General features: G+C 36.7%; 1 protein-coding gene and 1 non-coding gene across 2 annotated transcripts; one reads left to right on the forward strand and one right to left on the reverse strand.

Annotated features, from left to right (window-relative positions):
- The first annotated feature begins 5,230 nt into the window (after positions 1 to 5,230).
- Positions 5,231 to 8,207, forward strand: LOC126790149 (transcription factor bHLH78-like). The gene is made up of 8 exons (XM_050516294.1): positions 5,231 to 6,372; positions 6,470 to 6,670; positions 6,763 to 6,828; positions 6,940 to 7,008; positions 7,096 to 7,167; positions 7,258 to 7,485; positions 7,610 to 7,682; positions 7,789 to 8,207. Exons 1-8 carry the CDS (start codon positions 5,491 to 5,493, stop codon positions 7,824 to 7,826), a joined length of 1,629 nt encoding a protein of 542 aa, XP_050372251.1. The 5' UTR covers positions 5,231 to 5,490; the 3' UTR covers positions 7,827 to 8,207.
- A 5,278-nt stretch (positions 8,208 to 13,485) lies between these two features.
- On the reverse strand, positions 13,486 to 13,588 carry LOC126793004 (U6 spliceosomal RNA). Its single transcript, XR_007671992.1, has one exon. It is a non-coding gene; the product is annotated as a U6 spliceosomal RNA (small nuclear RNA).
- Between the last annotated feature and the right edge of the window lie 926 nt (positions 13,589 to 14,514).

The following is a 14,514-nucleotide window of genomic DNA, read 5'->3' on the forward strand; positions in this document are numbered from 1 at the left end:
ACCGTAGAGTACAAAGGGACTATAATGGCTAGCTAAGAAAAATAGCTTAGACAGTTAGGGTTTCTACTTTGTAGGGTTCTCGTATTCCAAAGAGATTGAACGAGTCAATTCAAAAATTAGTGCATGTCTACTTCAAATTAGCTCCCAACTTGTGGTACTAATTGGTGGTTATTATTTACTTTCTTGTTGAATCTAATTATTATCACTGTACTAATCAGTTAGGGTTTCTACTTTGTAGGGTTCTCGTATTCCAAAGAGATTGAACGAGTCAATTCAAAAATTACTTTCTTGTTGAATCTAATTAGCTCCCACCATCATCAATATATCTTTTTTTTTTTGGAAATGTTACTGCACCATGATCAAACAGACGCGGTAGATCGAACATGCACCATGATCGATGAATAATTGCATATCATGATTTCCTTAAATTAAAGTTAAATAGAATTACGAAACTACGGATCTGCTTGTACCAAACAGATCACACAGAATTACGGATTGTTTGTACCAAACATTGATATCAATATACATATATTTAATTTGTTGGGGGCTGGTTGCATGATAAGATTAACCATGCAGTTGGTGGCTGAATCAGGGAGCATTGGTAGAGAAAAAATTTCATCTGATAAAGAAGCTAGCCAGTGGAGGAATAAAAATCCCTAATTGTATATCGTCAAGCTAGGTTTAAAAGAAATATTCCATGATTTCAATCCGTGTTAGAAAGTAGTAATATTGGCATGAAGACAAGGAAAGAAAAGTTAAAACGACTAATTAACAATATATTTCTTGATCGAACTATATAGTATATACCACATATCGACCCACTACGTGCTCTACAAGCACCAACCCAGAGAGGTCCCGAAGCTTTCAGCAGCTAGCCACTGAACTACAGAAGCATGCATCAAGGTAAATATGAAAGTATATATCCTGTGTATGGCTCTATAGATCAATCATTGGTGATGAACACCAACAACAACAACAAACAGTGACAGATTGACTGTGATTTGTTCATATGTATGGTATAAAATAGAGTTAATTCCTCCTATGGTATCTAAAATATGGCTACTTGGACAATTTGGTACCTGATGTATGAAAACAGACAATTTGGTATCTGAAGTTTTCATTTGTAAGCCATTTTGGTACCTCTATCAATTTTGATCATATTTTTAGGGTTATTGTCGTCATTCTAGCCCTAAACTCATTAAATTCACATTTGTCTTCATTTCTTCTTATAATTGCTTCTCTTTGGAGATAATTAAATTGATATATCTACTACACTTAGCATCTACTTCACATATATCAAAAATATATTTTTTTCTTAATATATTGTATCCTAATTATTTTCTGCAAAGGAAATAAATTGCTTTTATGCAATTGTAATTTTTTATTAAAATATATATTTTTAAATTACTTATAATTAAGATTAATTTATATTAATAGCTACATTATGAAAAATTATATACGTAAATCATCACATATATTAAGTTGATGAGTTATCAAATTTTTAGTGATAATTTAGAGACAATTTGAAGGTATTATGAAAAAATGAAGTAAAGTAGAGATAAGATGACGGAAATAACCCTGAAAATATGATCAAAATTGACATAAGTACCAAAATGGCATAAATTTGAGAACTTTAAGTATCAAATTGTCCGTTTTTATACATCAGGTACCAAATTGTCCAAGTAGCCAAACATCAGGTACCATACAAGGAATTTACCTTATAAAATAATGTCTCCGGTAATAATAGGCTCAATTATCATTAATTAAGTGAGCTTAACAGCCAAACAATATTCTTCCATGGTCTGGAAAAAGCACATTTCTGTATCAGATTGTATCAACGACGCCTAGACGCGTTAAGCTCCTTCAGCTATCACCTCAAAGATGAGTGATGATGAGGAATTAGGTTAGGTACGAAGTTTGAGGGTTGAATTAATTCCCTTTTCCCCCTGGCCTATAATTCATCTTAATTAGTAAAGCATAAATTACAACTTACAATAAAGCTAATTCAAGGTTTGAAATTAGTATACATTTACCGGGTTATTATTGAATGATTTAACTTTATAAATTATGCATGTAGAAGAACAACATTAGTCATGATATATGTCATCAAATCCGAAATTGTCTATTGTTACAACAAGTTCAGTAGTTACATATGGCTTATAGATCTAATACGTTTTCAGGTGATCGATGTAGCTTGATTGAGCTCTTTCATTACCTGTATATTTTAAGACGTACGAACTTACTGCAAATTATTGGTTCATATATGTATGCATTTTATATGTACACGATTTCTCTTCCTTTTATATCTCTGCTTTTTTTTTTTGTTCATCATCTTTATAGGGACACGATATACACACGTACACTCTCTCACACACACGCTCTCCCTATGTATATCAAAGAATGAAAGTTCGATTTAATAGGACCAATGAGTACACAAAATGGCCGGATGACAGAACTCACAACTTTAGGTCGGCAGATCCTCCCGGCCTGAACATAATTAAGTAATCAACCATGGAGGAGGGTCTTCAATTCATTTCATGTACAAGCTTACTCGACACCTTGTTGCAAAACTCCCTTCACCGTCTGATAACGCAATTGATAAGACACAAAAAATTGCCAAAATCTCAGCGGTTCTAGGAGAGGTAACAGCTAGAACTGGTTCTTGCATGTCACCGGTACGTAGTACGTAGTAGGTTTTATCTTTCGTTCAAATTAACAATACTAGCTAGCCCATCGATCTACTATGTCACTCCCACACCGTCCGGCCTCTTGATTTGAAACTCAAATGAGAGTAATTATTAGGGACATTAGAACCTTGCGTCTCATTTCCAGTTTATTAGCTTCAAGCAGGTGTTTAGGGAAGCTAACTTGGTTGCATATGCCATTGCGGATCTGGGACATTCTTCTCCAGCTTGTTGGATTGAGGGAGTTCCACGAGAAGCATCTAATGCTCTGCTATTTGACATTGTTAACTCTGGTTGTCCCAGAGGTTTTAAGTTATAATAGTTTTCCTCTATCAAAAAAAAAAAAACTCAAATGAGAGTAGCTTCTGTACGTTGAGCGAAGAATACATGGAGGACGTACAATTATTGAGCTTAACAAAAACAAAATAAATTGAAGGATTGAAGCTCTTTCACAAAGGAATATATTTTTGTCTGCCCTTCTTCTTCTTTCCTCATTCCTTCGTCGATCTATAATAAAATGAGCAATTCTTCGTCCTTGTTCTCATCAATCTGTTCCTTCTTCTCCGATCCCTTTTAATCGAATAATAAGTCCCAAAATCTCAACTCGTACGTACAATTTTCAATTGCTCTCAATTTGTTGTCACCGATTGATCATTTTCACTAGGGATGGGCATAAACCGAATTAAACAAGAAAAACCGACCGAATCGAACCGAAAATATGATCCGGATAACCGAACCGAAGAGATGTAGTTTATAAAATGAAGAAAACCGAACCGAAACCGATTTAAACGGTTTGAAAATAGTTTACATGATCATACCAATCGCTTTAAAACTGAACCGACCGAATTTAATTTAATGATTTAAAAAATAATAAATAATGGGTATTAGTACAAAGAATTACAAAACATAACATAGAATGTTGTCTATCGCAGTTGGTAGAGCGCATGTTGTTATATTCCAAGTCAGGAGTTTGAATCCCAACATTGATATTTGATATTTAATTGAAAATATCTATCAAAATGAGAATAAATATAATCTTTACATAGTTATTAAAGAAGTCCATGTGATGTAGTGATTTGTGGCATCATCTTTTGGTAGGAGTTCGAGTCTCATCTCTTGGAAAATTTAAAAAATTTACATATGAGGTGTGAACCGAAACCGAACTGCATTTCGGTTAAACCGATTCTTTCGATTCAGACTAATTCAATTTGATGGATGGTTTGAGTTTCTAGAAAACCGATCAAAATGGTTCGATTTCGATTTGAGCCAAAAACCGAACCGTACCGATATATGCCCAGCCCTAATTTTCACAATGTTGTACTACTACGTGGATCGTTATTCAAAGTTACTTAAATGGTAAATTATCCACGTTAATTAATAATTTGTAAATCATAAACCCTCCACACACAATTTTATGTATAGTAACGATCTTAACCCCGGCCCTAATCTCTAAATTACCAATGATGTAATTTAAATTTGACATGGGTTATATATAGAGATAAGAGATCGATATCTAGTTGAGGAGCAGATGTTTTGACGATGACTGTGTTTCTCGTCTAAGAGAAGAACATCTCATAGATGACTAAGATCAAAACCGCTCAAGGAAGAGAGTTGCCTAACAAGAAACTTGCTCGAGGAGAGATATAAATGAAAACTACTCTCTTTGACGTGGTGGCGAGTCCTTTTAGATGGATTTTATTTGAAAGATATTATAAGCCGGATCTCTTTGAGATGATCAATGATTTCTCTCAAGATGAATTTGGCTGAGGTGGAAATACAATCTCCTCGAAGTGAATCTGACTGAAACGAAATCTGTCAACAAACTTACCAAAATCTCATGGCCTCCATGTACGTGGATTTAGGGTATTCTGAGAACAAATAAGACTTCTTTGGTGTTTGTGAGGCTGCTGGCTACAGCGAAGGTGTTTCATGTGATTGTGGAAAAGTTACTGACTGAGAACAATCAGGCGGTGGAGCCAGGGCCTGAATTTTGTTTGACAATAGCTCATCGGCTACGTACTACTGACCAGATGGGATCGCTGCGTGCTAATAATTTTTTAGACCAAATCTCGAGAATTTGATAGAGTGTCAGGTAACATTTTAGCTGGGATCATTCTACGCTCTATCGCGAATACATAATTGACAAGTTATTGTAGCCATTTATAAAATATTCTGTAATGAATGTATAGTTATGTGTATTTTGTTCAAAAATGCTTGTAACGCCTTGAGAATATAGAAGAGTGCCATTATAGGATGCGGTCATGTCTTCTCAATTAAAAAAAAAAACTTCTCAAACTAAATAATATGTGGTAATGTTTTGTGTAGTAATGGAGCTCCATTATTTCGAATGCAAAGGGAGAGACAGAATATGACTTGCATAGAATTTGACATCCAATCACACATAATTTAGTAATTTTACCTTAAACATTTACCTAGTTACAAACTTGTAGAATAATGTAACTTTTGGGGATAGAATAATAAATGAATATAATGAAAGGTCAAAAGGGAATTTACTTTCTTTTTATGTCTTTGCTTCACACTTTCTTCCTCAATTCTCTATCTGTCTTTGCTCTCTCTTCACTCCCTCATCTTCTTCAAAAAAGTTTTTTGTTTTTCCTTTTCCCTTCCACAATTGAGTGACATCCAAGGACCATCTCATCTCCATCATTACATCTCATTCTCACCCTCTCCTTCCCTCCTCCTTATATCTGCTCAAACAGAGCACCCCACTTCTGGGTTTCCTCTCCGTTTAAGATCGATCTTGACCTTCTCTTTGAATCAAAGCTTCAACCTTTATCACTTCCCAATGGAAAAGGACAACAATTCAGGCACACCCAGCTGGAACCCATCAAGCTTAATGCATCCCAATGAGCTCAATTGTGCTCCACACCAACAACTCCTCCCCAATTCTTACTTCACTGCCAATTGGGACAATTCAATGGATCAGAGCGATCCCTTTGCGTCTGCTTTGAGTTCCATTGTGTCTTCACCGGCGGCGTCCAACGCCGTCGGTGCCTCCGCTTATCCCGGAGAAGGCGGAGGAGACATGATAAGAGAACTAATTGGAAGACTAGGAAGCATATGCAACTCAGGAGATGTGTCTTCATTGTCTTATAACAACAGTACTAACAGTTCATGTTATAGTACCCCACTCAACTCCTCACCCCCAACTAAGCTCAACTTGTCAATGATTGATCCACAGATGAGAGGCAATCTGCCAATCACAGCACCCTCATCACACCCGAGTTTGGCTCCTTTTTCAGCTGACCCTGGTTTTGTGGAGAGGGCTGCAAGGTTTTCCAGCTTTGGAAACTATGGTGGTATGAATGGTCATCAGCTCAATTTAAATGATGCTGAATTGGCCTATAGATCAATGCTGAAGCTTCATTCAGGGAAGCTTTCCAGAGCTTCCAGCAATCAGTCATTGAGATCTCAAGTGGGTGGTGTTCAAGAAAGCATCAAAAGCTCTTCACCCCAAGATAAGAAGTCCAGCAGGTTCTCGAGGTCCTCCACCCCAGAAAATGGTGAATTGGGTTATTCCAGAGAAGGGTCATCAGTTTCTGAGCAGATCCCAGCTGGGGATTTGAGTGTGAAAGCAGAGAATGGTTTCAACTCCAAGAAGAGGAAGGCTGCTCCAAAAGGAAAAGCCAAAGAAACATCTTCAACTCCCTCTGTTAAAAATGACAAGGTACTTTGACTTTAACTCTATTATGAATAATTGTTCACTACGGTTTTGTTTTTCTGTTGAGAATTGTGATTAAATCCAATGAATGAATTTAATGCAGGCTGTGACTGAAGAGCAACCAAATGCCAAGAGAAGCAAAACTGATGAAGCTTCTGGGAATGAAAAGGAAACTCAAAAGTCAAACAAAGAATCAAATGGTGATAGCAAAACTAAATCAGAGGCTGTTGAGCCTCCAAAGGATTATATCCATGTCAGAGCCAGAAGGGGTCAGGCTACTGATAGCCATAGTCTGGCAGAAAGAGTATGTTTAATGCCTTTTCCTTTTGCAGTTTCTTTGAGATATATATGTACACTGCTTTATCATATTTATGATGAATTTTACGATAAAATCAGGTTCGAAGAGAGAAAATTAGTGAAAGGATGAAGTTTCTTCAAGATCTTGTGCCTGGTTGCAACAAGGTACATAAAACATGTCATATATAGCCTAAATAGTTTAATTACTTGTTCTGCAATAATCATAGAAAGATGAATGAGGACTAGTACTAAATTTGGTTTCAATCTAAAATTCAGGTAACTGGGAAAGCTGTTATGCTAGATGAGATCATAAACTATGTTCAATCATTGCAGCGCCAAGTTGAGGTACTTCTTCCATTCATATATGTTGTGACTGCAACACCTAGTCTCCTCTTAAATGGTACTTATGTTGCATTTTTGTGATTGGTGCAGTTTCTTTCAATGAAATTGGCTACTGTGAATCCTAGAATGGATTTGAACATGCAGGCTCTTCTGTCAAAAGAAGTAAGTTACAGATTCTTTAACTACTCTAGGTTGATTCCTTGTGAATTTTCCAGTTCCTGACCCTATCTATTCCATTCCATTATATTTCAGATCCTTCAATCTCAAGGAGCTTTACAAAATGCGCTTTACCAATTAGATTCTGCAGTCCCGGCATCATTTCCTTTTGGGTATCAACCCCAGCAACTTCCACCTTTACATAGCAACAGCATCTCTAATGAGACAGAGACACATTTTCCAGTAAATCTAAATGCAGCACTTGCTCAAAATTCAACCATGCAATCGCCTGGTTTTGATAGATTTGGTGGAGCAAATCCTCAGGTAGTTAATGAATAACTTTGGCTCATTACAATCTTTCAAATAAGTCTTACTTGCATTGTAGCCATATGCTTGAGGCTGATGATTTAAAAATATACTTGAGGCTGACCTAAAAGTTATCTTTCAGGCTCCACAATTCTTTGAGGATGATCTCCAAAGTATGGTTCAGATGGGTTTTGGCCAAATTGAGCAGCTTCATGGTACGAATTCTAAAGTTTTAAGATTATAAATGAAACCAGTAATACATGTCCAATATTACTTTAGCTTTTGAGTTTAGATTTATAATTTTGTTTCTGTTTTGTGCAGGCTCAATGGCTTCAGCTCAGATGAAAGTCGAGCAATAATCAACACCCTACGTTAAGGCGATAGCTGTACATAAGAGGAATTCCAGTTTGAGTGAATCTATAGCCTGGAGGATAATTGCAGCTTCTCCATCATTTTAATTTTAGTCTATCTCTCTGATTGGCAAATTGATTCAGCAACTCATTCTTTGGAGAATTCTGTCTTTCAAGAATTCCACAATGTAAATCCTAGAACTAATTGCACCAATTCCTTAAGAGCAGACACCCCATATAATACTTGTAACATTGTAAGAACTAAGATTGTTGGAGGGATTAGAACTTGGAAAGAGAGTTGCTCATGTAAACTTTAGTTTTGATCGAACCTTCTGTATCATCAACTTACCGTTTGATTATATAAATATATATATTACTGAGATTCATTGAGACACTACTTCACAATGCTCTTTGTTCATCTTCATCTTCTTTTGTTGTAATCTGTTATTGAGAATCTTATGCTGTTGCTGAGAAAATGTTAAAAAAGCAAAAAGAAAACAAACCCACCATATCAACCACCAATAGTGTTTTTCTGTTTTTGTAGCTATCTTCTCAGCAACCAAACATAAATAGTTTACTGAGAAAGACATCTCACAGTTGCTATCAAATTTGCTGGAAAGGATTTGATGATGGGCCCTAAATCAATTTGAAAGATCTATAATTTTTGAATAAGGAGGTAAAATCCCTTAACTTAAGGGTTTACCATTCTTACTGGAAACCAGCTGTTTTAAGTAGTTAAGTAGGGACAAATGGTGTCCTAAGTCCAACTTATGATTAAGAATGATTTTGTGACTCAAATTTTTAATCTTTTGGGAAAAGAAATATCAAAATGGACATAGAAAAAGTGAGGGGTGTGTTTTTGAGCTGGATTCCAAAGTCATTTAGAGAACTTGGAATTTTACTATGCAGGAAATCAAAGCACACACGAATGATGTATAATTTAACAAAGGAATTAAAAACAGCATCAGTGGACCAGGTTGGCAGAAGTGAAGTTCTGACTTGGCCTAGGAATACCAGAGAGCTTTGCAATCCCATCTGCTTTATACATTTAAGAAAGAAAAAGCTAAAAATGGATAAGTGGGGGATAAAGAAGATGAGTTCCGACGCAGATTGATACCTTGAAGATAAAAAGGACTTTCCATCAAAGCTTGTAGGGAAGTTTCAGTTTATGAAGCCTGTCTAAAGAAACTGTAATATACCTTTCCCTACAGATTTTGGCCATTGTACCTTTTCTTTTCCAGAGAGCAATTTGCCCATTATACATTTTAGGTAAGTTAACAGAAATATCAGTGGTACATTCTCCAAAAAAAATAAAAATAAAAGAATAAAACAGAAATACTGTATAAGTGGTGAGATGTTTGATTAGGAAGGATTCAGAGCACCAATTTGCATTTGCAATGAATAGAAATAGACGACCACCATATTTAGTTTTTGGAGATAACAACAAAGATCAGAGGTCGCAATGCGATGTTAGGTGATAGGCCACTTGCATTGCCGATGTTTAGAAGTCAATGTTTGATAGCCTATGGTGGCGGTCTAAGAGTTTTGTACGCAGCACCTTTAGCCAAGCAGCGGATTATATCAATGCAACATTGGAAATTAAAGATGCATTTGTCTCTCAGAGGCACTTAAAACGGTTACTTAAGTTAGCAAAACAAATTCTAATAATAATAAAAAATGGTTAGCAAAACAAGTTTCACACCAAACCATTATAATAGGTTGAAAATTGAAATCACCTTGTTCAAATATTGGAAATTCTACCACCAATCTTTTTTTCCATCGAGTTTGAAAAACTCTTAGTCGGTGGTTAGATTGTTTTGTTTTTATTTTCCTTTTCTTTTTCTTTTCTAGACATCCTTTTGATCAATTTGGATAAATGTACTCTAAGTAGCTGCCTTGATTTTCATCATCACATTTCATATTCTTTGGGATCTAGTCCTTTAATTGATACTGAAATTTTTTGTTCAAAACGCATGGCTGCCAATTTCCATTGTCACATTCGACACATTGACAATGACATCAAAACAAAGTATTCAAGTATACAGTCTAGTCATTAGTAGACAAACAAACATGAGTGATGAGACACAATTCTTCTTTGATAATTGGATTGGAGTAACGTTCACATCTTAACAAACTGAGTCGTTCTTTTCTGGTCTAGAAAATAAATTAGTGGTATTATCAAAGAAATTATTTTCCACTATAAATAAGGACTAATTTGGTCACCGAATTCAAAGTCGGTGATCATTTGCTCATGTTCCATTTCATTTCAACCAAATAAAAACATAACTTACAACATTTTTCTTTATAGTAGAAATGATGGTGAAGTTGTTTACCTTGGACAAGCGGCAACTCCTTAGTGTAATTTTTTTTTCGAGAAAAGAAAACTATATTACACCGAAAATATTATAATTACACTAAGGGGATCATGCAGTGGTGGAACTCAATTCCCAACATTCATCCCTACTAACAGTGCTAGTCACATGACTATCACAAGAAACAAATAGACATGAGACAAGAAGACCTAATTCCAATCAATCCAAATGATTCCAAAAGTAGTTGATATCAACTCCTCGCCAATCTCAAGAAGAAACTTGCTTCAATAACATCACATACCAAAACCTCCAGCATATTTGCAGAGACAACCCTCTCCATTACATTGACACTCAGAATGCACCGACATTTAAATAGTCACTTGAGATGACATGCGCCACAAAAAGGCGCACCTAACGACACCGAACCTAAGGACAACCTAAACCCTCACTCAAAGGAGGAAGGACGATAAAAAAACCTAAATAAAAACCTTAAAAAAAAGAGGTATGGACCAAAAAAGCTCAAACCCACCTAAGACAACTAAACCGTCTAAACCACCCATCCTAGGCCTAAAGAGCCCAGGCCCACCAGGAGAACGCAAGAAACAAACATCCACCAAATTCAGCGACATGTCGTCTGTCGTCCGTCGTCCGGCCACATCACCGCTGCCCTACCGTCAACGCCGACCGACGATAGAGAATCTCGTACGAAACCGTGACATCGAAAGCACCACCTTCATGGAATTAATCTAGCAAGAAAATCATCAAGCTTCAACCGGTGTAAGAAACCCAAATCACACATCGACACCAGCTCAGACCGCCATAGAGTCACGAACAACACCTCTAGATTGCCCAATGTCCCCGGCGAGAAACGCCGCTGCAAACAGGACCTAGAAACCACACGTTAGACTGCACCCGGACCTGCCGATCTCTCACGATCCACATCCATCAGCACGCCAAAGTAAGGCCACCAACTGACCTCCATAATTCTCGTCCAATGGCCGCGTCAATGGACGCGCCGTCGGAGGGAAACAAATTTTTTTTTCCTGAAACCCTAGGGATCCGGTTTCTTCATAGCTCAATCACGTTGTAATTAGTGTAATTTGGTTTCATCATTCAAAGATATCATTTTGAATTTGTTTTTTTGTAGAAAATTGGAGACGTTAGAAAATTGGCCCAAAATATATCATAATTTCTTGGAGCAGGTTCAATATAACTTCTTTGAGCATTTTCACTTGGTTACTGACTAAGAAAATCATGCCTAACCCACTTTTTGTTTTTTTTTAAATCAAAAGTCATATGAGTTGTAAATCAATTGGCATGGGAATAAAAGTACAAGACAAGGCTAGAGTAGTTATTACATACCCTTCGAAATGTCATCTACCTAACAACCACTTAAACAGACCTCGCCCTAATGCAAGATGAGATTGCACCTGCAATAGACCTCAATCAAATGATTAACGTTGAAGTGGATCTCCCCCACAACCTCCTCAAATAATTAGGGTCTGTTTTTTTTTGTCAGATAAGTGGCCGGGGTCGATCTAAGGCATGAGTAACCATAACCCTAACTTTCTTGAACTTCTCATGGAGCGCATCCTCCATTCTAATGAAAATAGCGGCCACCGAATCCATGTTCCTGATGTACTTGATCGAGCTTTTCCAACGCCGGTGCAATGCCTGAATGCCATTAGCAATTTAGCACTGATTTTTAATGAAACCTCGTAATTAGGGGGAAGGGACATTGAGCACCGAGAGCTTATCACAAAAAGAAACATTGTTCTATTGCAGTTTGTTTATATTGTTATTTTACCTTATCAAAGAAAGTTACGGTAAGTTGTTTTTAGAAATTTTCCTGTAAGTATTCACACGAAAAAGAAAAATAACACAAGGAACTGCCCCCTTATGGCCCGGTCTGATAAGGACGTCAAGAATGACAAACCAAGCACGTCTGAGCTCACTTGCCATTCAGTGACCAATTACATCCCTATCACCACACTCCTTACTCCCTCATGTCTAGCCTTGTTTTGTCCAAATCAACTGAATGTTATTCAATTTAAAGATAAGCTTCGGTTTTTTTTTTTGAATAGAGATAAGTTTGGGTTTAACATATATATGATCGATCACGTCATTCTTAGTTGTCGATTTAAACATATGGCATGTATATGATTTAAAAGAAATCAATACTTCGAGGTCCACAAATATCAACCAGATTAGGAACTGTTACTAACTACTGCTGTGATATCGATAAATTGGTCCCAACTCCTTGTGTGGTAGGGAGTATGATTAGGAATGACTGATGGGGTGTGTTCTCTTGTGGGGTTTAATGCATGTTAGAACAGTATGGTCCGAATAACTGAGCGTTACACTTTCATTTTCTAATAATCATCCGTTTTATCATTCTATTTCAAAATTATAATTACTAAACATTAACGGTGATTTTATTGGGATTCATGCATGCTAACTCAGTTCTTTAATTTCACATAATCTATAATCTAAATCACTAACGCCACCATCGATCCGACTCTTTCCTTTTTCTCTCAAGATGATGTCATTTTTTTACAAGCAATACATTGACACATTTTCTTGTTCTTTCCTTTTCTTTTACTAGAGCTACATGTCCATGGAAATATAGTAATGCGACTCCTAATTATTGTTTATACAGATAAATTCCATTAATGTCTCTTTCTTTAATCTCAAGCAGATCAGCATTGAGCTTTAACTTCGGTTGGTAAATACGAACTTGATGTGGGATTAAGGGTGAGGGTGGGGGAGGGTAACAGTGGCAGTAGCCCGGTAGTAAGCTATCAGTTAACATCAGCAAACCAACCATGAACATCGAGGCTATCAATTCCGATCACAGTACTCTACATGCATGGCAACTGTAGTACCACCTTATCAGTTAATTACCAGCTTGGGTTGATCCCAGTGACCATGAAGAAGGAGAAGATTGAAGAATGTGGTGAGTTGATTGTGGGGGGGATTAATTGTAATGATTTAATTCAAGAAATGGTTGCTTAGAAGTCAAGGAATTAGTCTGTGTTAGCTCAATGACCTTTCTCTTTTCCAGAATTCAAAAGTAATTAACTAATTGAATAGACAAGGGAATGAAATACCAGCCTAGCAGAAGACTGTCATAAATTATATAATTTCAAATCACAGGAACAAATTATGCAGAACCTGCAGTTTGATTTTCCACCGAACCACATTCGTTAGTGTCATTTCCGATCTGTGGGCCATTGTAGAATGTTTATTTCCAGACATGAGCCTATACTATAAAGAATTAGATAACTTGGAATTAATCAACCATGAAGGCTTTTCTATATACATGTGTAGGGGAAAAACCTTGGACTAAGGTTCTTTTAAATTTGGACCATTTCTTGATCTATGCATGTCAACCTCGTGCAGTGGCTATTGTAATTTTCTCTGCATCGTTCCAATTTTACTGCATATGCCCCAAGGGATGATGAGAAAATGAGATGGGAAGAAGGAATATGTGCACTTTTTGGAGGATTGCCAAGTAAACGAATTGGAATTTTATCTCCAAGTTTCACCTTTATATATGAAGAAATAAGAAGAGCAGCTTTGGCTCCGACTTCTTCCACATTCTTTGATTATTTTCCTATAACCTTTAGCAATTGATTTCAAACCTTTGGCTCGTTACATTATGATGGCTCCTTTTTTTTTTGTTACACTTAAAAATGTGATATTTCATTCAAAAACAACAAAAATAAATAAAACTCTTTTTCGATCCATACAAAAATACTTCCACAAAAATAATCAAAGAAAACAACACGAAAATATACTTTGAAATTTGGAGTTGAGTGAGGAATGGCTGGAGTTGGAAGGCCTACATGTTCTCCTTTGCATCCCTAAACCTCCATGAACAGCCGTGGAACTGAAATAGTAATGGTCCACCGGTAGGGTGATACAGATTCATGTCAGAGAAAGACATGGCAACAAACTTGGTTACTTGTTCTCTTGTGGTCTCCAATTCATGGTGATAGACTCCCTACTCTCTCCCACATTATGCCTCCCTCCTCCCACATTAGTCTTCTTCAATCTAAAATCTACTTGAAGATTGCCCCCTATCCTCTTGGCACCCACCACACATACCACCGACTGATATTAATGATGCAATTCTTCAACACCATCAGTTTTCCAGTTCTATTCACGTATCGACATACATTATACAATAGACCTGCGTTTACATTCATGTACCGAGTCCATCGGCTTGGTCCCACCATATCCATCATCTCCATACCTTCCCAGGAGACCCATTTCTCTCCTCTAACATTGATCATCAGTAAGAATATGACAGTTATTATTATGCATAGAATGGATAGGAATCACACATTCCACAGAGCACATATATTTCGACTTTGTTTTGC

Source organism: Argentina anserina, chromosome 4 (assembly GCF_933775445.1).
Source record: "Argentina anserina chromosome 4, drPotAnse1.1, whole genome shotgun sequence".
In the NCBI taxonomy this organism is placed as follows: domain Eukaryota; kingdom Viridiplantae; phylum Streptophyta; class Magnoliopsida; order Rosales; family Rosaceae; genus Argentina; species Argentina anserina.